Source organism: Trematomus bernacchii, unplaced genomic scaffold, assembly GCF_902827165.1.
Source record: "Trematomus bernacchii unplaced genomic scaffold, fTreBer1.1, whole genome shotgun sequence".
NCBI classification, from domain to species: Eukaryota; Metazoa; Chordata; class Actinopteri; order Perciformes; family Nototheniidae; genus Trematomus; species Trematomus bernacchii.
Window position 1 is genome coordinate 325,001 of NW_022987584.1, and position 23,964 is coordinate 348,964.

Genomic DNA, 23,964 nt, shown 5'->3' on the forward strand with positions numbered 1-23,964 from the left:
CAGGGCCGGCTGGAGAAGAGGAGGTGACACAGAATATATCAAACTTGATTTAATAATAATACAAAACTTTTGAATATTCTTTGTGATTAGTAAATTAACAGGAAAAACAAATCAATAAATGGAGAAGAGGACCGACCGGGGGGACGTTTATATTTACATTAAGAAAATATATTAAATAATTTATGTGATTTTAACGGTACATTTTTGATTAACAAAACGTAATTAAAACCTAAATAATAATTTATAAAAATCCAACAGAGACTATAATAAAAAATGTATGAAAAAGTTATTTTGAATATTTAATTATGAATTTATTTTATGTGAGAAAAAACAAATAGAAAATGTACACGTAGAAACTAATTTATTAATTTATAAAAATACAAATAATTGTATGAGATTTTTTGTATTATTAATATTTTGTATTATTCCTTTTTTATTATCATATTTAAAAGTAATTTTTCATTATTTATAATATTTGTATTTTATTTGCCAATATTATTGTCTTTATTTATTTTAAAGATTATTAATTTATTTTTGTCTTACTATTTAAATTATTATTATTATATAAACGTCTCTTTTTCTGGCAGTCATGCGTGTCATTCCCGGAGGAGAGTGTCAGTGCTTTGCTCCCGAGAAGGTGAACTTTATTTACTGTTTTTATTCATGTATTTAATTTAACGTAAACCTGTAATTTAATTGCAGATTTAATTTTACTGCAATAATTATGTCATATTTTCCTTTGACATGTTTTAAAAAGTCATTAAACGTGTCATTTAGTGCACACATTAACTTCCTGTCTCTCTCTGTCAGAATGTGGGCGTCGCCCGGCGGCCGGCCTGCCCGCCCTCCGGCAGAAGAGGATTCTGGGAGATGTAGTCTCCCGACAGAAGAGGATTCTGGGAGGTCGAGTCTCCAGAAAGGGGGCGTGGCCTTGGCAGTGCTCGCTGCAGAGCGGCCCGAGCGGACACGTCTGTGGCTGCGTTCTGATTGGACGCCGCTGGGCGTTAACCGTCGCTCACTGCTTCGAGGGGTGAGGACTAAATATAATAAAAATAATTATAACTTATAATATATCTTCTGCTTCTTATTCAGTCTGGAAATTCTTATTTTTTGCCTTTTTATGACCTTTAAGAAAACGTTTATGGGCTTCGAGGGGTGAGGACTGGTTTTATATCGCAAAAAGATAATATAAATATAATAAAATAATGATATATCTTCTGGTTCTTAAAAACAAAATGTCTTATTAACTCTGGGAATATTTTTTTTTTGACATTTTGTGGACTTTAAGAAAACATTCATGGATATTTTTTACTTTTTTTATAACATTTTAAGAACAAGATTTATGGAAATGTGGCTATTTTTGGGGCATTTTCTGGAATACATTTATGGATATTAAAACATATCTTTTTTTTACATTTTCAGCACTTAATTGATTATTACAATTTTCTTGACATTTTCCAAATTAACTTTTAATTTAAGGGCTTTTTTTGACATTTTGATCAAATTTAAAGACCAGTTTTATGGATGAAATTCATGATAAATACACAATATATTTAAAAATGTTAAGGATTTAATTTATGCAAATGTTACGTTTTATTTGAAAAGTGTGCACATTTGAAAGATTTATAGTAATGTTTGTACATTTTGAAATGAATTGTTTTCATTTTAAAGGCTTAATTCCTAAACATTTAAACACTTTTGACCTTTTTATTTATTTACAATGGCTTGTTGACATATTAAGGACCACATTTAATGACAAATGCAATAACTAAATTAATGCACAGTTTTCTCTATATTTTTTGGGACATTTTAAAGACTTAATAATCATATTCTGAATGTTTTATATCCTCCAGGAGGGAGGGGGCTGATCTGTGGAAGGTGGTGCTGGGTCTGAATAACCTGGATCACCCCGGGGGAAACAGCCAGACTCGAGGAGTGAAATCCATCGTCGTTCACCCCCGATACAACCGGGCCGTCGTCGATTACGATATCAGCGTCGTGCAGCTCGACTCCGAGGTCAGAAACCAGCTTCTAATATCTATTTATTATTATTATCATCATCAGGGGAAACCGTTAGCTTAGCATCAACATGTTAGATAAGATAAGAAGTACTTTATTGATCCCAATGTGATAAATGTTTGCGTTGCAGCTTTAAAAGACAAGGCATTGAACATTAGTGAAATCAAAAGACTAGAAATAAACAACCCAAAATGTAAACATCGCAAAATAGAAATAAAACAGCATTAAAAAAGTGTGGAAAATACACATTATATATATACAGCTCCTTTTTTAATATTTCCTCAGATCGAGGAGACGGAGTTCGTGCGGCCGGTTTGTCTCCCCGACGCTTCTCAACTTCCTCTTCCTGATTCCTACTGTTTCATCACCGGCTGGGGACACATGGGAAACAGGAGTGAGACACACACACACACACACACACACACACACACACACACACACACACACACACACACACACACACACACACACACACACACACACACACACACACACTTATGTAAATGTATTTAACGTGTGTGTGTGTGTGTGTGTGTGTGTGTGTGTGTGTGTGTGTGTGTGTGTGTGTGTGTGTGTGTGTGTGTGTGTGTGTGTGTGTGTGTGTTTAGTGCCCTTCAAGCTGCAGGAGGGTGAGGTCCGGATCATTTCTCTCTCTCAGTGTCAGTCCTACTTCGATATGAAGACTATAACTCCCAGAATGCTTTGCGCCGGATACGAAGCGGGGACCGTCGACTCCTGCATGGTAACGTCTGCAGGAAATAATTATTAAACATTTTAGAGGAATAAAAAGTCAGAATATTTTGCGGAAAGAAAGTTGTATTTAAGTCGAGAATTTTTTTGAAAAATACAATAGCAAAAGCATAATTTATTTTTCGGCCAATTAAAAAAAAAAAAAAAGATTAAAGGTGGGGTAGGTAAGTTTGAGAAACCGGCTCGAGATACACTTGTTGTTATATTCCATGGAATGCTCTTAACATCCTGATAGCAATGAATATCTGAAGTGCTTTGACAACAAATCCATAAAGAAATATCATCTGTGGAAGCTGTGGTACTGTAAAAAGCACGACCAATCATCTGAGCCGGCCCGGCTAAAATAACTGGATGGCCTACCTGCCTGTCAGCCTTCCATCTGTGCACAAACTTATCTGGTGCCCTCATTGGTCATGTGCGCGTTCGTGTGTGTTGGAGGAGGGGCTTTGTAAGGAAGTGGGAGATTTTTTCCGGCTGTGTATTTTCAAATTTTAGCGATCTCGAGCCGGTTTCTCAAACTTACCTACCCCACCTTTAAGTAAAAAAAAAGAAAAAAGATTAAGTCAAATTTAATTCAACTTGTTTTTAAGTCAAGTTTAACTCGACCTTAAAGTCAATAAAAATGTGTGTGTGTGTGTGTGTTCAGGGAGACAGCGGCGGCCCCCTGGTGTGTTCGGACTCCTCCGGTCGCTGGACGCTCTTCGGTCTGACCTCCTGGGGCAGCGTCTGCTTCAGTAAAGTTCTCGGACCCGGAGTCTACAGCAACGTCACACACTTCACCTCCTGGATCCAACAGCAGATCTACACACACACGTACCTGAGCGACTGACACACACACACACACAAACACACACACACACACACACACACACACACACACACACACACACACACACACACACACACACACACACACACACCCACCTGTGCCTATATCTATACTGTTAGCCTCACATGCTAACTAAGATCAGATAAGATGGACAGCAACAGGGTGAGAATGAAAAACAGGACAGCAAAGATTCACACAGATTAACAAAATTAAAGATACAAATAAAATGATATTCAGTTAAGTAGCTATAAAATAAGAAATTCATTCAAATTAACATTTATACATATTGGGTTATAACTGCAGTGTAAACTCCTATTACCGATGCTAACTAGTTAGCTAGCAAGTAGACGCCAAACTTAACGCTAAAAACACATTTGATCTCTTCAGGGTTTGTGAGGATCTGACCTTTAATGAAGTGTAACCGCTGCTGGAAACCTAACGCTGACTTTTCAATTCGCTTTTAGCATTGAGATATCTTACTTCATAAGATCATCCAAAATCATCCAAAAGAATGTGGATTGAATTCCACTTTTTTTTAGATTTGAAGCGTCAAATATTTAGAATGTAGGTTTAGTTTCCAATATTATTAATTTTTAAGGATAATTGTTTTGTAAAGACGCCTGCATAGATTATCTGGGGGGGGGACACATTTGAAATGTCCCCCAATTTTTTTTTAAAGACTTGTCAGTTTTTCAAAAGATATAAATATTTGAAAAAATTCTAACGGAACGGAAATACAAAAAGTTTAGCAAAATGTGAAACAGTAATAATCTTTAAGTCGTACAATATGGTGTCAAAAAATGTAGTTACATTTCCACCAACTGGAATTTCTCAAAGAACAAAAACATCTCATAAATCCAGAAAAATATTTTAAAAGTAAAATAAACTCACGGTATTTAAACTTCAACATTTAAAAAATGTCGGATGTGCTGCTGGTTTTAATTTCATGATAATTAGGGGTGAAGAAACCTTTTGTATTCAGCAATGGTTATAACAATTCTTATACATTTAACTCGTCACTACATTTTAATCGTAGTTTAGTGGCAGATTAACTCAGAGACTTCCTGTTGATTTAAACAAAACGGGAATATGTAGTTATTACATTAATGTTGTGTGAGTGTGTGTGTGAGTGTGTGTGTGTGTGTGTGTGTGTGTGTGTGGTGTACGTAAACACACACTTTATTTCCATTGTCCGATCGTCTGCTTTGAGTGTTTAAATCTTTAAATCAACGTTCAGACTTTAAACGTTGAATGAAAAGCTGCTATCTTAAAACAGACCAGTTGAAACTCAACTTCCCACAATGCTTCACTCTATAGTGCCTGTACGTAGACTGAGCAGTAAAAAAAAAAAAAAACATGTTAGCTGTAAGGTGTCGTACTGTTCGTGTGTGTGTGTGTGTGTGTGTGTGTGTGTGTGTGTGTGTGTGTGTGTGTGTGTGTGTGTGTGTGTGTGTGTGTGTGTGTGTGTGTGTGTGTGTGTGTGTGTGTGTGTGTGTGTGTGTGTGTGACAGACATTCATTTGCTTCTACACACACCGGCAACTTTTAACTCTTCAAACGTTTTAACAAAATGTATGGAGTTTTCACATTTGCCTCCATTCATTCACATTTTTGGGGAAATGTTCCATTTAGATTAATAAAAAAATTGATAAAATAATTTACAGATATCTGATATTGTTATAACATTTATTTATATATTTGTCAAATATAAAAATTAGGTTAGTTTTAAAAAAAAACGTCCGGACATTTTACATTACAAAGATTCATGGAAATGAATTGAAAAATGTCCAAAACATTTCTGTGGATGAATGTCAGTAAATATAGTTTAATAGCTGTCTCGATAATACCATACTTCCAGGCCAGATTGTAAATCTGGATATTTATTCACATATATTTTGGATATTTTTCAATAATTATCTGGGAATCTTTCCAACATTCTTTATACATTTCTGAATATCTTTTACATTATATTTTGAATTATTTTGAAAAAAAGATTCTGTTCATTTTAACATAACATTTCATTGTTGTTCAACAAGTTGCCGGTGTTTCCTCCACGCTGACGTCTGTCGGACATCCAGAACATTCCAGTGTTTGTTTGTTTTCTGCGTTTTTTAAGAGTATTTTTCTACAGCTTTTTGTATGTCATGCTGTGTGTGTGTGTGTGTGTGTGTGTGTGTGTGTGTGTGTGTGTGTGTGTGTGTGTGTGTGTGTGTGTGTGTGTGTGTGTGTGTGTGTGTGTGTGTGTGTGTGTGTGTGTGTGTGTGTGTGTGTGTGTGTGTGTGTGTGCGTGTGTGTGTGTTATTATTCTTTAATGATCTGGATTTAAATTAAATGTAGCCTTTTAATGTTTTTTTTGTGTAACACGTGAAATATTTCCTTTGTATCACCGTGTTTCCCACCAATAAAGACTCTCCACACACTCTGCCACCTGTGTGTGTGTGATTGTGTGTGTGTGTTTGACTCACAGTCTGTGTGCAGAATGTTTCCACTTCCTATCGTCCCAAAATAAGTTTGAAAATTCCTTTTTAGCCATAACAACATGTCTACTTTCAGACTCTTGGAAAGAAATCACGGATTTTATTTCTAGATGTGCATTAACTTATTTATTATATATATAAAAAAATAAGACGTTTTTTTAGACATTATTTTGCCCACACACACACACACACACACACACACACACACACACACACACACACGCAGTACGTCTTAGTGACACACTTCCTCTGCGTAAAGTGAAATCTGTAATAATAATTGTAATTATACGTTGTCATTGTGTGCGAGGCGTTAATCAGCTGTTAGTGTGTGTGAGGAACAAAGCTGTCACATGTACGCACACACAGACACACACCTGCTATTACTTACACACTTACCATTATAATAAGACGTGTGTGTGTGTGTCACAGACTGGCATTAGCAGCAACCTGTGTTCCCATAATGCCAGGCTTTACTCTGTGTGTGTGTGTGTGTGTGTGTGTGTGTGTGTGTGTGTGTGTGTGTGTGTGTGTGTGTGTGTGTGTGTGTGTGTGTGTGTGTGTGTGTGTGTGTGTGTGTGTGTGTGTTTGTTTAAAAGCAGCTGTTTCCCTTTGACTCAGCTGTCACTCGTTTTTCCTCGTTGTTCCTGAAACACACAGCCAAGGTAAGACTGGATTTAATTTATGAATGTTATTAAAATGTGTACTGATATCTTGTTTTAGTCAAATGATTTTGGTAAATTATAAATATTGAACTAATCATAAATGACTTTTATTTATATATTATAATTTATTTAAGAGGTTAATAAACATTTAAAAATTATTTCCTGTGAATTTCTATGGTCTATTAAATTGTGTATTTGTTCAGACCTATATGCATTTCCTGCAAACAAAAAACCTAAAATAGATGTATTTAGTATTAAAACAATTATAATTATATGTATATATCCTTATATGTTGCTATTATGTACATACGTTAATATTAAACAGATATATGTGTTAATGTTTCCTGGAAATAATGTAGTTTGGAATTTATTAAGGAGAAACCATACATGTGGTTCAGTCATCTAGACGGGCAACATGAATTAAAGAACAGGGAAATAACAATGTCTAAATTAATTGTTAAAAGGTCTTAAAAATGCTAAAACATTAATAAAATAGATGTTGCATCGTCAAATCTCAATAATACAAAAATATAAAAAATTAAAAAAATACACTTTTTTCCTCTCGATTAAAATGTTACACCGAGTTGCATTAAAAATGTTTTTAGATTTAATTTCCCTCAAGCTGCACAATATAGCAACTTAAGTTAAGTAGTTGAGTTATAATACATTTTTGCAAGACAACAAATATAATTTACTCTGGGAGCCAAAAGAGGTTTGAACCGCAGTCTCACTGTTCACCACCAGATGGCGACACCAAATGCAAAATATAGAAAATCCAGATTTATTTGTCCTAAAAATATTTAATAATATAACAGACTCTAAAGGCATATGGTGGCCAATAATACACATATTTATAAATACATTTATGTAATATAAATGCATAAGTGGGACTAAATTAAAAAGGAAAACATATTTTAAAATCTTAAATTGTAAAAGAGCAATTAATAAAAGTTGCCCAAAAAACACATAATCATTTTAAGTAAAGTTATGAGTTATCAAACTAATTGGTAAAGTGTGTTTTTTAATGAGTGTAAGATACAAAAATGAAAAATAAACTCCTGCACTCAAAGGAGGTCTGAACTGCAGTTCAACCTTTTCTCCAGCAGGGGGCGGCACTGTGCTCTAAACAACAGAATATCCATACAAAATATTAAAATAAAAAACATAAAAGTGATGGAAACATGGTGATCATTTAATTAAAACATTATTAAAAAATATTTATTAAAATAAACATGCTTCAGAAAAGTGCAAAAATATAAAATCTTTAATACTTATAATAATATAATAAATTATTATTATATATATTTTTTATTTTATTGTATTTTTTAACCTTTTAACTAATTGTTATTATTATTACTTTAATAAATATGTGGATTTTGTTTTCAGATGATGGACGAAGAATCCACGAAGCGTTACCTCCGGGCGAGCGAGGACGCTCAGAAACAAACTCAGGTAAATATTCAACTTGTACATGCTGCCACTTGCTCAAATAATTAAAAATAGCAACATTTCATATCTTATTTACGCGGATGACACCTAAATCTACATATCACTTTCTATAGATGAATACGGTCCTACTGATTTATTGATCACATGTATAAAACAAATACACGACTGGATGTGCCGTAATTTCTTCCAGCTCAATACGAAAACAAACAAAGTAGTTGTTTTTGGAACCAAAGAAGAGAGAGTTAAAGTCTCTGCACATCTGGAATCACTATCACTCGAACCCGAAAGTCAAGCAAGAAACCTAGGTATCATTTTAGACTCTGACCTCAATTTTAACAGCCACATCAAAGCAATCAACAGATCAGCCTACTACCATCTAAAACAGTGGTTCTCAACTGGTCAGGCCTCGGGACCCACTTTTTACTTGGTCAATACATCGGGACCCAACATTTTGAAGCACTCAAATCTATTCAACAAAAAATCGTGCTGTAATATACGCTTTTCAGAATACAATATTAATAAAAGTGAAGTACAGTGCATATATCCCTTCACAGAACTAAAGTATGCTTTTAAAAAAGGTTTAATGAGATGATGGAATCAAAGCTGAACTATATAAAAAGGCACACATGCTGAAAACCCAACCCCAGCAGGGGGGTCTGGGGGGATTCTCCCCCAGGAGATTTTTTGAAATACTAACATAAACTACGCATTCTGGTACACTCTGAGAAGAAAATAAATAAATCATACATATTAATAATATTTTATGCCATTGTTTGTTTTTCACTTAGTTCTGACAGCTTGCTGAGAGAAGAGCAAAGAGGAGAGAGTCTGTGTGACTTACTTTAAATTGTGGGTAAGGGTAGATAGCTCCCATTGTTCTGTGACCTGTCAATCATCAAACCGGGGGTCATATTTCATTATGTGTTCATTTCTATCTGAAGTTGTACCCATGGATGTATAAAGAATAGTTCTACCGCTAAGTTATTTTCCGTGGGGACTTCCGGCAACAATCTTGATTCTGATTGGCCAGAAGACTCGAAAAAACATCAGCAGAGATGTTTTATTGAGAAGATGATCACTACGGGACAGAAGTTTTCAAAACCGTTTATGGTCTCCGGTACTTCCAGTCCAACGCCTACTGCATGCACAGCGTTAGAAAATCGGTCCTTCAAAAATAAAAGTTTGCCTTTTTTCCCAAAAAAAAAAAAAAAAATTCCAATTTTTTTTTTTCTATTTTTTTTCTTCACTCACACATCCGCGACCCACTTGAAACGGGTCCGCGACCCACTTTTGGGTCGCGACCCACCAGTTGAGAACCACTGATCTAAAACATATCTCGCGTATTAAAGACCTTATGTCCAAGCAGGACCTTGAGAAACGTGTCCATGCATTTGTTTTTAGCAAGCTCGACTACTGCAACAGCATCTTCACAGGCCTCACAAAGAAATCACTCCGTAAACTCCGACTAACTCAAAATGCTGCTGCCAGAGTGTTAACCCGGACAAACAGATCACACCACTCCAGTGCTGAGATCGCTGCATTGGCTTCCAGTGAGTGAGAGAATTGATTTTAAGATGTTATTGCACACTTTTAAAATAAAGCACTAAACGGGCTAGAACCCACATATATCAAGGACCTCCTTCAGCGGTAGGATCCCAGCAGACCCCTCAGGTCTTCAGGCCGGCTCACTGTTCCATTAGATCAAAGCGTGGGGAAGCAGCTTTCTGCATGTATGCTCCTAAAGCCTGGAACAAGCTCCCAGAACATCTGAGAATGGCTAGCGCGTTAGAATAATTTAAATCAGGTTTAAAAACATTTATTTTTAACATGGCTTTTTAATTTTCTATTTTTTGAACTGTTAAACATGGTTTGCTTTTTTTTAATTGTTTTGGGTGTTTTTGTATTTCTTCTCACTTTGAGCATACTCAAATGTTTTGTGTTTTATCTGTTTGATCCTGTAAAGCACTTTGAATTGCATCACTGTATGAATTGTGCTATACAAATGAATTGCCTGGCCTTAACAACACTACAGGTGAACACGGTACAAAACATAACTTATTTATCAGCAACAAACTTTATAAAAGCATTATTTTCTTCATGTAGACATTTTGGTTTTACTTTAGTTATTTTACCACATGTCTCATATATTTAAAATCATTTTATACATATTTTCTATTATATATATTTTTTTATTTTGTACATTTTTTTACATATAAATCAAATTAAATTGAAATGAAATGAATCTAAATTACAGTTGTATGTCTTGATATAAAGTAATGATAATAAGTTCAAACACACACACACACACGCACGCACGCACGCACGCACGCACGCACGCACGCACGCACGCACGCACGCACGCACGCACACACACACACACACACACACACACACACACACACACACACACACACACACACACACACACACACACACACACAGAGGTGAGTGAGTGTATCTGCTGGTTTAATAATTAATGTTATAAACAAATACCTCTTTTTTATGAACTGACAGACTGAGAGTGATGGATGGAAAGAAAAAGAGGAAGAACAAACGTGAGAATCTGTGTGTTTGTTTCCCTCTTGAAAAATGCTGAGATTCAATCAAAAAGACGTGGGACTGTATATGAGGCTTTTATTTAAAAAAAAAAAATATTGGCAAAAAAACCACCAACCACCGGTCCCCACAATGCTATTGTGTTTTTAGGACGGACCTCACTAATACAGTAAAACAAGATCACACACACCCATGGCCAGTTTGGTGGACAAAGTTCAACTCCTTTATTCACTGTCCCTCTCTCTCTCTCCCTCTCTTTTACACCCTTCATGTCCCTTTTGTGACTAATTCACACACACACACACACACACACACACACACACACACACACACACACACACACACACACACACACACACACGCGCACACGCACACGCACACGCACACACACAGGGAGGGTGTAAAGTTCAGGTCGATCAGGAGGACAGAGAGATCACCGTCCTGCCGAGGAGGACGACGGACGAACTGGACGAGGTGAGTGGTCAACACACACATACACACACACACACACACACACACACACACACACACACACACACACACACACACACACACACACAGACACACACACAAGCACACACACATGGAGTTGCCATCAGATAACCCTGTGAAAAAGTCAACTATTTATAGAAAATGTGCAAAAAAAACAACGAGAAATGTGCATATTTTAGCCCAAAAATATGTGGCCAGTCTCCACTCTACTGCCTGGACATCCTCAGGTTTTAATTCCATGTTAAATATGTGTGTGTGAGCGTGTAGAGGAGAGTGTGTGTGTTTCAATGCTATAAGAACCACGCCAACTTAAAACCAAAAAGAAGTAAATAAAGCTTTTGTTTAGTTGTGATTGAATAGCAACAGGAAGTGAGTTGTTGCCTTGGGTTCAAACTGTTCTTTATTAAAGTAAGCAGATTATCTTTGATCAGCTCCTGGTTTCAGAGAACTCATATTCAAACTGAAGAAAAGTTACAAATGTTAAATTCTCTGCAACTTCTGCTGAATGTTTGCTGTCATGTATTGATTGCAAACTGAGGTGTGTTTCTGAGTTATGATGACGGAGAAAATGAGTTGCAAAGTTAAAGAGCAATGTTGCCTAAAATACCAACGTTCCCTCACTGGAACAGAGAGATCCAGAAGGAGACGTTCCCTCACAGGAACAGAGAGATCCAGAAGGAGACGTTCCCTCACTGGAACAGAGAGATCCAGAAGGAGACGTTCCATGTTTCAGAAATCTGTTGAAATAAAACGTTAACCCTGTAAGGCCCACTGTTGTCATTTTACAACATTACTTTAAGCTATCCTAAAAAAGTCAGTAAATGTTTTATTTTTTAAAGACTACATTTACAAAGTCAAAGGTCCTTCTGTTCAGCCTCTCTGCTACTGGGTAGTACATGTGTTGATAGGTCCTGCCCTCTGGACATACACTCACACAACTTCCCAATCTTCAAACGAGCAACATCTCTTTGTTTTATTGGACTGGATTTGTCAGATTCAAGTACTGTAAGTCAAATGCCTCAAATACTTTTTGTGTGATTATTACAATGTCTAGAACATGTACATATTTAGTTTATGTGGAATATATTCATATTCATAAACTCTACTTGTATCTTATCAGTTAATTAGTTACAACAATTCATTGAACTCTTCTCTGGTTCTGGCAGAAACAGTTCTTTCTGAGATGTGTTGGGACACTTGGATGGATCCCTTTTAGTATGAGAATTAGCCTGTTAGCATTAGCCAGACAGCATTGTGTGACTTGTTGAACTGGTTTACCTGCATGTGTGGGTGGAGGTATTGCTTTTATTATGATAATAGGCTAAGCCAGAAATGTCTGGAGTCAGTATGTATAGGGAGACAGACACGGTACCCGCCTGTTTCTGATGTGATGGCACGCAACAGATTACAATATCTGTTGACATCATTACATTTTGTAAACAACTTGACAGTTTCAGAGATGGAAAAGAAATACAAACTCTGGAAACTCAGACCCTGTGATACATTCAGAGAGAAATGCCTGCAGGTGGTGCCAGAAGAACACAACTCTGTGGATGAGATGATGATTCCTTACATGCGAGGCAAGCCACACCCATGGGGGTTCAAAGTGTGGGTGAGAACTGGAGTCTCTGGAATGATCTGACTTTGAAGTGTACCGAGGCGGTGTCAATGGGATACGAGCCAAGTCTGAACCAGGATTGTCGGGTGATGTTGTGATAAAGCTTGCCTCCACGCTTCCAGTAGGTCAGAACTATAAGATCTACACAGACAACTACTTCACCTGTGTCCCATTGGTAGTGAAGCTCCTTGATCACGGGATTCATTATGTGGGAAGAGCCAGGCAGGTGAGCTTACCCAAGTTGTGTGAGTCAAAGCAAAGCAAAGGCAGTTATTTATTATAGTGTGACAGTGAAGAAACATTTACATTTCACATTTAAATCCCGCTCATGAGCAATTCATTTGCCGTCTCGACGCGGGAGAGTGTGGCTGTCTCCTCTCTGCTCTGACTGCAGCTGAGCTGCTGCGGGAGGCAACTGTGAGTCTGAGCGCCTGTGAGTACTATGGGAGGGCAGAGGGGCTCACGGCAGCACCCGCGGCTCGTTAACTACTGAACAATATGTGAGTCTCCAAACACCAGAAAAGTCCCTAATAACACCATTACAAGTCGTTAAATTAGTCGTTAGTCGCTTTTGACAAAAATAAGTAGCCGGAGGGTTTGGAAAGCCGCCGAATTTAATGAGAAAGTCGCCAAGTTGGCAACACTGAACCCAACTGCAACCTTGAAGAGGAGAAGAGCTTGAAGAAAAAAGGGAGAGGAAGCTTTGACATCCGAGTGGAGACCAACCACAACATCTGTGCTGTCAAATGGTATGACGCGGTCACACTTGTCTCATCCTTTGCTGGACCACAGCCTGTGCACAACATTCAACGCTGGGACAAAGCCAACAAAACCTACGTAGAAGTTGAGAGGCCTTCCATTGTGGCTACGTACAACAAGTACATGGGAGGTGTGAATTTGTTGGACTCGTTTACGGCCAAATATAAGTTCCCCATGAAGTCCCGACGCTGGTACGTGTACATCTTCTGGCACACCATCATCCTTGCTGTGATCAGCGCTCCTCTACAAGCGGGACTGCAGCGCTCTAAAGATCGCAAAGCAGGAGATCCTGAACAGGAGACAGTTTCAGGCAGATCTAGCATCCTCTCTCATCCTGGTAAGAATGCATTTCTGCTATTTGCCATTTGTAATATTTTTTTATATTTCACTGTAATATTTTTGACTTGTATCCTAATGTATTTGTGTTCTAATCAGGTGAACACAACTCCCATGAATACACCAAAGAGAGGACGACCATCCTCAGGGGCCCCATCAAACGGGGCCCCATCCAAGAGATCACAGCCTCCACTGGATGTACGGAAGGACCTAGTGGCACATTGTCCAGTGAAGACCAAGAGAGGACGCTGCAGACACTGCAGTGGAGGGTACACAAACACACAATGCACCAAGTGTGACGTCCGTCTGTGCTTTTCTGACGACAGAAACTGTTTTTGGGACTACCATTGTATTCATATTTAATAAATGACTATTCATAACAAATATGACTGATGTGTGATTATTATTCATGCTATACTGATATAGGGCTAAGTAAGCAATCAATCCTGAAAATCAACCCTTAGTTGTTCAATATATTTATTCAGACTATGTGAGTAGAAATACAGAAAGGAAACTCTGATATTAAGGATTCATGGCAACCTGTTTTCATCAGTGTTGCAGTTCATAAAGTTGCTCAGTAAAGTTGTCATTAATGCTACAGTTGTTAGAGTGATCATCAATGTTGCTAAAGTTTGTTTCTCATGCTAAAGTTGCTATCATTGTTTCTGTTGTTGTTTAAAGTTGTCATCAATGTTGCTAATGTGGCTAATGTTGCTAATGTGGCTAATGTTGCTAATGTGGATAATGTTGCTAATGTGGCTAATGTGGCTAATGTTGCTAATGTGGCTAATGTTGCTAATGTGGCTAATGTTGCTAATGTGGCTAATGTTGCTAATGTGGCTAATGTTGCTAATGTGGCTAATGTTGTCAGCAGATAAAGATGGCCGACTCCTGCTGCTCGTCTTGTATCCGATTGAAGAACAAATGTCCCCGACCTCGAGGCCTCCTCAACCTCGTCATCACGAAAGGTGAGTGAGTGAGTGTGTGTGTGTGTGTGTGTGTGTGTGTGTGTGTGTGTGTGTGTGTGTGTGTGTGTGTGTGTGTGTGTGTGTGTCTCTGTATTTTATTTGTTTGCACAATTCAATTTGTTCTGGAAATATTAAAAACATTTCTTGCACTATGAGTAACATTCCCCTGGTGTGTGTGTGTGTGTGTGTGTGTGTGTGTGTGTGTGGTGTGTGTTGTGTGTGTGTGTGTGTGTGTGTGTGTGTGTGTGTGTGTGTGTGTGTGTGTGTGTGTGTGTGTGTGTGTGCAGGGTGTGTGTTCGCCCTGCTCTTCGGGGTGGTGTGGTCTATAACAGGAAGTGAGTGTTTACCTGGAGGAAACCTCTTTGGACTCGTGGTTCTGTTCCTCTGCTCGGTGCTCGGGGGGAAGCTGGTTGGTATGATCCAGCTGCCCACGCTCCCCCCCTTCCCTCCTCTACTTGGTACGACCCAACACCTCACACCTCTCTAAAGGAATACCCAATAAAACTGACATAAAAAATTATTACATTTCATTCGAATAATTGTTTTCAAAATATTAGATGACATAAATTATTCAAGAAAATATGACAAAAGTATAGATATATTTGTTTATTATATTTTGATCATATTTATAAATGTTTATATGACTATAAATGTAATAAATCCTAATAAAATTAAATAAACAAAATTAAAATAAAGTTATATATATATATATATATATATATAAAACAATACATTTAATAATTTAATAATAAAAAAACATTAAAGAAAAAATAATATTTATGACCCAATAATGTGTTTTAAATATAAATAATAAAATATGTTTAAATGATTTATTGTCCCGTGTTGCAGGCATGCTGCTGGCCGGCCTGCTGCTGCGTAACGTCCCGTACGTCACGGACGCCGTTTACATCGACACTCACTGGTCTGCAGCGCTGAGGAACATCGCGCTGGCAGTCATCCTGACCCGAGCCGGACTGGGCCTGGACCCCTCGGTACACACACACACACACACACACACACACACACACCACACACACACACACACACACACACACACACACACACACACACACACACACACACACACACACACACACACACACACACTCAATAAATAACATCAAGAAAATAACTACAATAGTGCCAAAATGTCTGAAATATAGCAACACAAATATATACAGAAACTGTAATTAGACAAACATATTCAACATTTTGAAAAGGTAAATAAAGAAATGCTAAAATAGCTGTAATAACACTTTTTAAATGTTGTTTTAAGTATTAAGCTAACTATACTAATGAACTTCTACTTAAGTAACGTTCAATCATCCTGACCCGAGCCAGACTGGGACTGGGCCCCTTGGTACACACACACACAATAAATACAATCAAGAAAATAACTAAATAATGCAAAAATAACTACAAATATGCAAATATTCATGTACTGTAATATAGCAAAAGAGAAAAATGCAAAACATTTAGTTGGGCAAACATAATAAACATTTGAAAGAATATATACAAGTTTGCAAAAATAGCTGTAAAAATGCAAAAATAAAATAACACTTCAGAGTTCAGGATTTTTACTTATAATGGCTTGTTTTTAGAGCATTTTATTTATTTTACTTAAGTACAGTACCTGGGTACGTTTTCAACCACTGAACACTCAGTAAATATACTGCATACTATACTTATAATTGTGTGTGTGTGTGTCTTTAGGCGTTGAGTCGTCTGAAGGCGGTGTGCGTGCGTCTGGCGGTCGGCCCCTGCGTGGTGGAGGCCTCTGTCGTGGCCGTGGTTTCTCACTTCCTGTTGGGGCTTCCCTGGGTGTGGGGCTTCATCCTGGGGTAACATACACACACACACACACACGCACACACACACACACACGCACGCACACACGTGTGCACACACACACACACGTGCACACACACACACACACACACACACACACACACACACACACACACAGCATACTGCACACACACACACACACACACACACACACACACACACACACACACACACACACACACACACACACACACACACACACACACACACACACACACACACACACACACAGCATACTGTACACACACACACAAGGTTCAAGTTTCAAGGCTTTTATTGTCATGTGTACAGCTACAGTAGATATATCTAGACCCTCCAGAAAAACGCGATTATGCGATCGCATAATTTACCGCATAATCAGCAAAATGGCGCAGATTTTTAAAAGGGCGCATATTTATTAAAAGGGCGCATAATCCCCGCATTTTTCCACACAAAGTTGAGGGAAAAAAAAGTTAACGTGAAGAAGTGATGTCATCAGCTCGCGCAGGTAAACAACACCGTAGAGTGAATGTGTGGAACTCACACGAGAGAGAAAACAACAAGATCAGCGCCATATAGATTATTATATACTATTATACTATTATTATTATATACTATTATACTATTATACGGCTCTGACCAAGATGAAAAAATCGAATCCATCTCATTTGCCTACGAACATTTCTGCTAAAGACCGGGCAAAGCAGTACCCCGATGTCTTGCACGAAAGTGGGGGGAAACTATTCTGCACCCCGTGCAACTGTGTGTTGGAGCATAAGAGAAAATCGACGGTGACGACCCACTTTGATTCATTCAAACATTCGAAAATGTTTTCTGCTGCTGCGGACAAGAAAGCCAAACAACTCGCGTTCACCGAGGCATCAACCTCCAAAACCCTTTCGAGGGCTACAAGAAACGAGGTGAGTAGCCTACAAGATTGAAGCTGGTCAGATAACGAACGAGTAAATGAAAACAGAATGAGGCGGAGAAGAGTGTGTGTGTGTGTGTGTGTGTGTGTGTGTGTGTGTGTGTGTGTGTGTGTGTGTGTGTGTGTGTGTGAGAGAGAGTGATTAAAATAGCCCATATATAAATACATAAATAACACTTTGTGATGTAGCTTGCTTCTAGTATGCTTGTTTATCATAGGAACTCTTTAAAAGGGCTCACTTTCAATCAGTAGTAGCCTAGTAACAGGGTGTGGGAGAAGAATCACCTTTTTTCCGCCTCCCGCATATTTCGCAACTTTTCGCATATTTAGCATATTTCCGCATATTTCGCAACTTCACCGCATAAAATCACATAAAAACCCCGCATGTTTAATCGCATAATCAAGGATTTTAGCCCGCATAATCAAGGATTTTAGCCCGCGTTTTTCTGGAGGGTCTATATATCAATGAAAATGAGGTCACCGGCTCCTCCAACAGAGCAACACAACAAAACAGATCAAATAGTGCAAGTAAATACAAATAAAATAGAAATAGTGCAAGAAGAGTCTGTATACAAGTAATTGGAATATGATATATTAGATAAATAATTTGTAAGTTGCAAACAGATGAATGTTGTGGATGTTCAGGTGTTCAGGTGTCAACAGTTTTGTAATCCTGTGGGCTTTCTTCCTGAGCCGCTGGGATAAATATGTAAACTACAGTGTATTAAAGTGTGTGTGTGTGTGTGTGTGTGTGTGTGTGTGTAGTTTCGTCCTGGCTGCGGTGTCCCCGGCGGTCGTGGTCCCCTCCATGTTGCTGCTGCAGAAGGAAGGATTGGGCGTGGAGAAGGTAAACGGATCACCTGTAGTTCTGCATTCTGCCACCAGGGGGAGCCGCTCTGCAAACATTACTACAATGAGGGCCTCCTTATGTCCTTAAAGGCGGGGTAGGTAAGTTTGAGAAACCGGCTCGAGATCGCTAGAATTTGAAAATACACAACCGGAGAAAATCTGCCACTTCCTTCCAGAGCCCCTCCTCCAACACACACGAACGCGCACATGACCAATGAGGGCACGAGATAAGTTTGTGCACAGATGGAAGGCTGACAGGCAGGTAGGCCATCCAGTTATTTTAGCTGGGCCGGCTAAAATGATTGGTCGTGCTTTTTACAGTACTACAGCTTCCACAGATGACATTTATTTATGGATTTTTTGTCAAAGCACTTCAGATATTCATTGCTATCGGGATGTTAAGAGCATTCCATGGAATATAACAAAAAGTGTATCTCGAGCCGGTTTCTCAAACTTACCTACCCCACCTTTAACTGACTTCATAGTTAACTTAGTTTCTTTAAATACATGTACTTTAATTCAATATGAATCATGTGTGGTCTTCTTTTGTCCGTCCTTGAGCCAGGGCGTGACAGAGTACAAAAACCAATGGAATCTATAGAATCTAAAAACAAAAGGCCTCTAGAAACCGTAGAACCTCAGAAAAGACCTACAGGAAAGAAGAGTTATTGCATTAAAAAACTACGGACTTCTGGAATATCCAAAGAAACCTCTAGAATTCCTTCAATTCAAGAATAGAGCACCAAGAACCCTCGGGACCTCCAAATGAAAAACCACAGTGACCCCTACAACCTGCCCGTATCAAACTGAAGTCCCTGTGAACGTATTTTTCTAATCTATAAGATGTTCCATGATGTTCTGTGTTGTTGTCCAGGGAATCCCAACCCTCCTGATGGCTGCTGGGAGTTTTGACGATATTCTGGCCATAACTGGGTTCTCCACCTGTCTGGGAATCACCTTCTCCACAGGTCTGTAGAGGGGAATATACTGGTTTTATTTGATTTGGTTTTATCCTGGTCTATATATACCATGTTTGTCCTGCAGGGGCCATGTGGATGAACATCCTGAAGGGTCTGCTGGAGGTGGTGGGGGGGGTCGTAGCCGGGCTGATCCTGGGTCTGTTCCTCTGCTGCTTCCCCAGCAACGACCAGGTGAGTGCTGATTAAAATGATGAAAACAATGATGAAAAACTAAATAAAGTTGTAAATCAAATGTTGCAAGAAGAAATTAAATTGTTCAGAAATCAAATCAAATAGGTGGTGGGTTGGTCATAGCCTGGCTGATCCTGGGTCTGTTCCTGAGCTGCTGTGCTGTTTTAGATCGAGACACTACAGGTGAATCATAGATGAGTTATTAAATGGTTCTCCGTCTGTCTGCAGGAGGACCTGGTTCTGACGAGGACTATCCTGCTGTTGGGTCTCTCTATATTTTCGGTCTTCTTCAGCCACGTTATTGGTTTTGCCGGAGCAGGCGGTCTCTCCACGCTGGTGCTGGCCTTTCTGGCTGCTCTGGGCTGGAAAACCGAAAAGGTAACACACAAGATATCTCACTTTAATCTGGATGAAACACTTGATTCAAAGATTCAAAGTTGTATTGTCATATGCACATAAGCTACAGTGTAGAAATGGCAATGAAATTCTTCTGACCTGAGCTCCTCCAACAATGCAACATATATAATAAAATACAAAATAAAAAGTGTATATACATGTAAATAGAATATGAAATTAAATAATGTAAATTAAGACAAAATGACTTACTTACTTGACCTGTTTACACTACGTCTTTTAGTCCGGACTGTTTAAGTTGTTCATGTTTATCTTCAGGCTCCGGTGGCGGCCATGGTGGGTCGGTCCTGGGATGTTTTCCAGCCGCTTCTCTTTGGTCTGATTGGAGCAGAGATCAGAATAGCAAGCCTGAGCCCGAGCACCGTGGGTAAGAGCCATGAGAACCGTACAAACAAACAGTGTTATTGCTAACTCATGCTCTTTACGTTGGGCTAGATTGATATATAGGCAACTGAAACATTTGGGAGACGCTGGATTTGTCCTTGAGTTTTACATGTGATCTTCAACTTTTTTAATCACCACTAGACACTCCTATAAGACTTCTTGAACCTCTTTGTCAAAGTCAAAGTCAACTTTATTGTCAATATTCCAGTTTGTGTGTACAAACAGAGAGATCGAAATACCGTTTCCCACAATCCCGATTACAAAAACAAATACATATAAAAATATGTATGCAAATATGTATATCCTATATATACACAATCAAAAGACACATGTATACATATGCACACATTAAGACCTAAATAAAAGCACCAATCATTATATACAAAAATAACAGTCTTCAATATGATGGTCTTTATTACCTCCTAGAACACTGATTCCCAATCTGGGGGAAGCTCTTCAAAACAACCATTCAGTTAGTTAGCTTCTTATTCTAAGCAAACTAGCTAGAGGTGCAAACGTGTGGAATAAAATTGCAGGATTTGAAGTATGACTTGGCCTATAGCTTTACTTTCCAAAATTTTGAACAGTTTATGTACGACTTGAGGAAGTTTAACACTCTTCTGTCGGTGTGTTCAGGTCTGGGTCTGGCCTGCATCAGCATTGGTCTGGTGATCCGTCTGCTCGTCACCTTCGCGCTGGTTCACTTCGCAGGATTCAACCTGAAGGAGAAAATCTTCATCTCTGTGGCCTGGCTGCCAAAAGCCACCGTACAGGTGTGTGTGTGTGAACCACCAAAACGATCAATACCACCTTCTTTATTACTACTTTACCTTGAATAATGGGTAAAATAATGACTATAGACAGATAGACTACCGTACACCCACCTCCAGGAATCCTACAACCTCCTAGAAAGACATACACTGTATACAAGAACTGGTTTAATCCCCATGACGTTAATGATTGGTTTTCTGGAATTTATGGACATCAAGGAGTGGCCAGGTACCATTATCAGCTAATAAACTAATCAGCATATGAGCATTACAAATCTCCAAGGTAACTCTAGAACTCTTCAAACGACCTCTATAACCTCTTCGATTATGATTAAAGCTTAATCAATTACCCCTAAAACCTACTATAGGATCTTTAAACCTTGTCAATGACGCCATGAGATTACTTCAAGGACATATATGATCATAAACACCTCCCAATATCCACCTAGAACCCAATAAAAGAACCGCCAGAACCTCCTCAATGAGACATGTCCACATCCAGTTAATATATATGGATTTTAAAATGTTTTGTTTGTGTTCCAGGCTGCTATTGGCTCCAAGGCGTTGGACATGGCGAGGGAGGAGGGTGACGAGACCTTGATTAAGTTTGGTTTGGACGTGCTAACGTTAGCCGTGTTAGCAATCCTGGTAACAGCGCCCATCGGAGCGCTTGGTATCGGACTGGCAGGACCACGCCTCCTGGACCGACAGGTCAAAGGTCAGCACACACACACAACTACACACACATACTCACACAAACACATAATGAGGACCGGGCAAAAAGTCCTCACAATGCATCCGAGTCCGCTTTATCTCCATGTAGGTTTTCACATACAGGGACATTTCACAAGAATGTAAAAATTGTTTACAGACTTGTGGAAATAATTCAATTATGCAAATCACTTAAATAACTTTGATTTAATAATTAACTTAAATCCCAACAGATGATGCAGAAGGCGGAGCCACAGATCAAGCCGCAACATGATTGGTCAAGAAAAAGTCAACACGGCCCCTCGAGAGCAGCTATGAGGCCTCTGATTGGACAAACTACAGAAAGCTATTTTATATTTCTTAACTTCAAACCTTTTTCAGGTGCATATATACTTGTAAACATTTATATACTGTATGTTACTTTCATGCTAGCTTTTACTAGCTATTTAAGCATTAGCTTGGCTGTATATGACGCAACGACTGCAGAAGCTAATTTATTAACATTTTCAAACCGACGACAAGTTAGTAACTATCAAAAGAAGTTGTCAACATAAGGAGATACAATGCATAAACTGTTTTTATATGTAACACTTAGATTTTTGGTATAGTTACTATTTATCAGTTTTTGTTATGATTGTATGTTGCATAGACGTTCTTACGAAGTCTTGTACAAAGTTGTCCGACCACGCCTAAAGTCTGTTTCTCGTTTTCTCTTATATCATTTAAACATGGAGTTTATTTTCAGATATTTTTATTGACGTAGCACTCTCTTGTTCATATGAAAAGTTACCGAAATATTTGTATGATGAATGATAAAAGATAAGGTGAGAGGCGTTCAAACCCAGCATCCAAAATTGGGTGTTTCAGACACTTTTTAACGATCCAACAAGCACTCCTGTTGGTGTTATAGGGCGCTAATGGTAATTAGCTGAGCAGGTACTTTAGTTAGCGGCTAACAAGTTGACATTATTTAAGCATACAATCAGTCAGAACTGGATTAATGAGGGAATATTTCACGTAGAAGCAGAAATTAATCAATCTAATCTAATTCTATTAATTGCTTCCACTATTATTGTAATTTTAAGATAATTTTCAAGAATTATTGTAATAAACTGTGATTTGTTTCATGCTCTTTTTATAAAAGCTTAATAAAAACTTAAAATAAACATTGTTACCTAAAGTCATCAGGGTTGCCGCTTTATTTAAACGTACAATATGTAATTGTTTAGCTATTTCACGTTGACAATTTGTATTTTTCTGATGCAGTTTGGTTGAATTGGGATGGAAGAATTGCTAGCTAACTGCTAACGTTAGCTAAGCTTGTTTCTCTGGTAACTTCAGATCCAGAAGTCCCATCACTAAAACCCTTCTTTAAACAGCACCAAGATGTAAAAATGTGACTTAAAAACTGGATAAACAAGTTTATGAAAGCTTCTGGCACTAAAACAACATCACAGGACAGTAGAGGAAACAGGCCAGTCTTTGAAAATAAATTGGGATGATGTAGACACACAACTCAACAAGAAAAAAGGCTTGTGGTTTTTTCACATGTTCATGTCAGTAATGCCAGAGTTCACCTGAAGTCGAAGGCTTGATGTCAAATGATGTGTTTACGATCAGCATGTGTGCAGAGGATATAACACCTACACCTGCAGAAAGCATGGTGGAAAACAAGCCCACTAGAGCAAAGGTAAAACAGAGTTGTTGAATTAAATGACAATAAAGCTCGCATAGAAATTAAACATCAACAATGAGTGGGTTTTTATACAAGGTTAGGGCTAGTGACGGCCATCTTGGTGACGTGTGTTGTTGACCAGAGATGTAGGTCATTGAGCGTTTCACACAAACAAATGTGTTACTTCACAGTTTTACGACACATTTTTTTTTTTTTGACTTGCAAAATTATCTTTTAAATTGACAAACATCATATGTGTAATTCGTGGCACAATTCAAACGGGATCGAAAGATAATCTTTCTCTCTCCATTGACTTCAATACATAATTTTTCCGAAATAAG

General features: G+C 38.3%; 2 protein-coding genes across 10 annotated transcripts in view; both read left to right on the top strand.

The window, feature by feature from the left end:
* corin (corin, serine peptidase) overlaps positions 1-4,999 on the top strand; it is a 22,637-nt gene extending 17,638 nt beyond the window's left edge. For 2 of the 3 annotated variants that reach the window (XM_034128250.1, XM_034128249.1), the window contains exons 18-24: positions 1-23; positions 588-637; positions 811-1,030; positions 1,854-2,016; positions 2,305-2,413; positions 2,628-2,761; positions 3,416-4,999. The exon at positions 1-23 is cut by the window's left edge and continues 100 nt beyond it. In XM_034128250.1, the coding sequence (XP_033984141.1) occupies positions 1-23; positions 588-637; positions 811-1,030; positions 1,854-2,016; positions 2,305-2,413; positions 2,628-2,761; positions 3,416-3,598 (882 nt within the window). In that variant the 3' untranslated portion in view covers positions 3,599-4,999. Of the gene's footprint in view, positions 24-587; positions 638-810; positions 1,031-1,853; positions 2,017-2,304; positions 2,414-2,627; positions 2,762-3,415 lie in introns of those variants that run through there. The other variant, XR_004555684.1, reaches the window with a different exon arrangement.
* Positions 5,000-6,682: 1,683 nt separating this feature from the next.
* Positions 6,683-23,096, top strand: LOC117480798 (sodium/hydrogen exchanger 9B2). 7 transcript variants are annotated; one of them, XM_034128269.1, is made up of 16 exons: positions 6,683-6,736; positions 8,123-8,192; positions 11,133-11,222; positions 11,772-11,773; positions 14,821-14,914; positions 15,202-15,372; positions 15,764-15,906; positions 16,628-16,755; positions 18,435-18,516; positions 19,393-19,486; positions 19,563-19,669; positions 19,898-20,047; positions 20,342-20,450; positions 21,104-21,240; positions 21,781-21,955; positions 22,182-23,096. In XM_034128269.1, the coding sequence occupies exons 2-16, from the start codon at positions 8,123-8,125 to the stop codon at positions 22,220-22,222; spliced, it is 1,593 nt and encodes a 530-aa protein (XP_033984160.1). In that variant the 5' UTR covers positions 6,683-6,736; the 3' UTR covers positions 22,223-23,096. The 7 variants fall into 7 exon arrangements, with proteins under 7 accessions (XP_033984160.1, XP_033984158.1, XP_033984156.1 ...); XM_034128263.1 differs by lacking the exons at positions 6,683-6,736; positions 8,123-8,192; positions 11,133-11,222; positions 11,772-11,773 and adding exons at positions 12,829-13,947; positions 14,046-14,215; XM_034128267.1 differs by lacking the exons at positions 6,683-6,736; positions 8,123-8,192; positions 11,133-11,222; positions 11,772-11,773 and adding an exon at positions 12,186-12,238 and having other exon boundaries at positions 14,818-14,914.
* Positions 23,097-23,964: the final 868 nt, after the last annotated feature.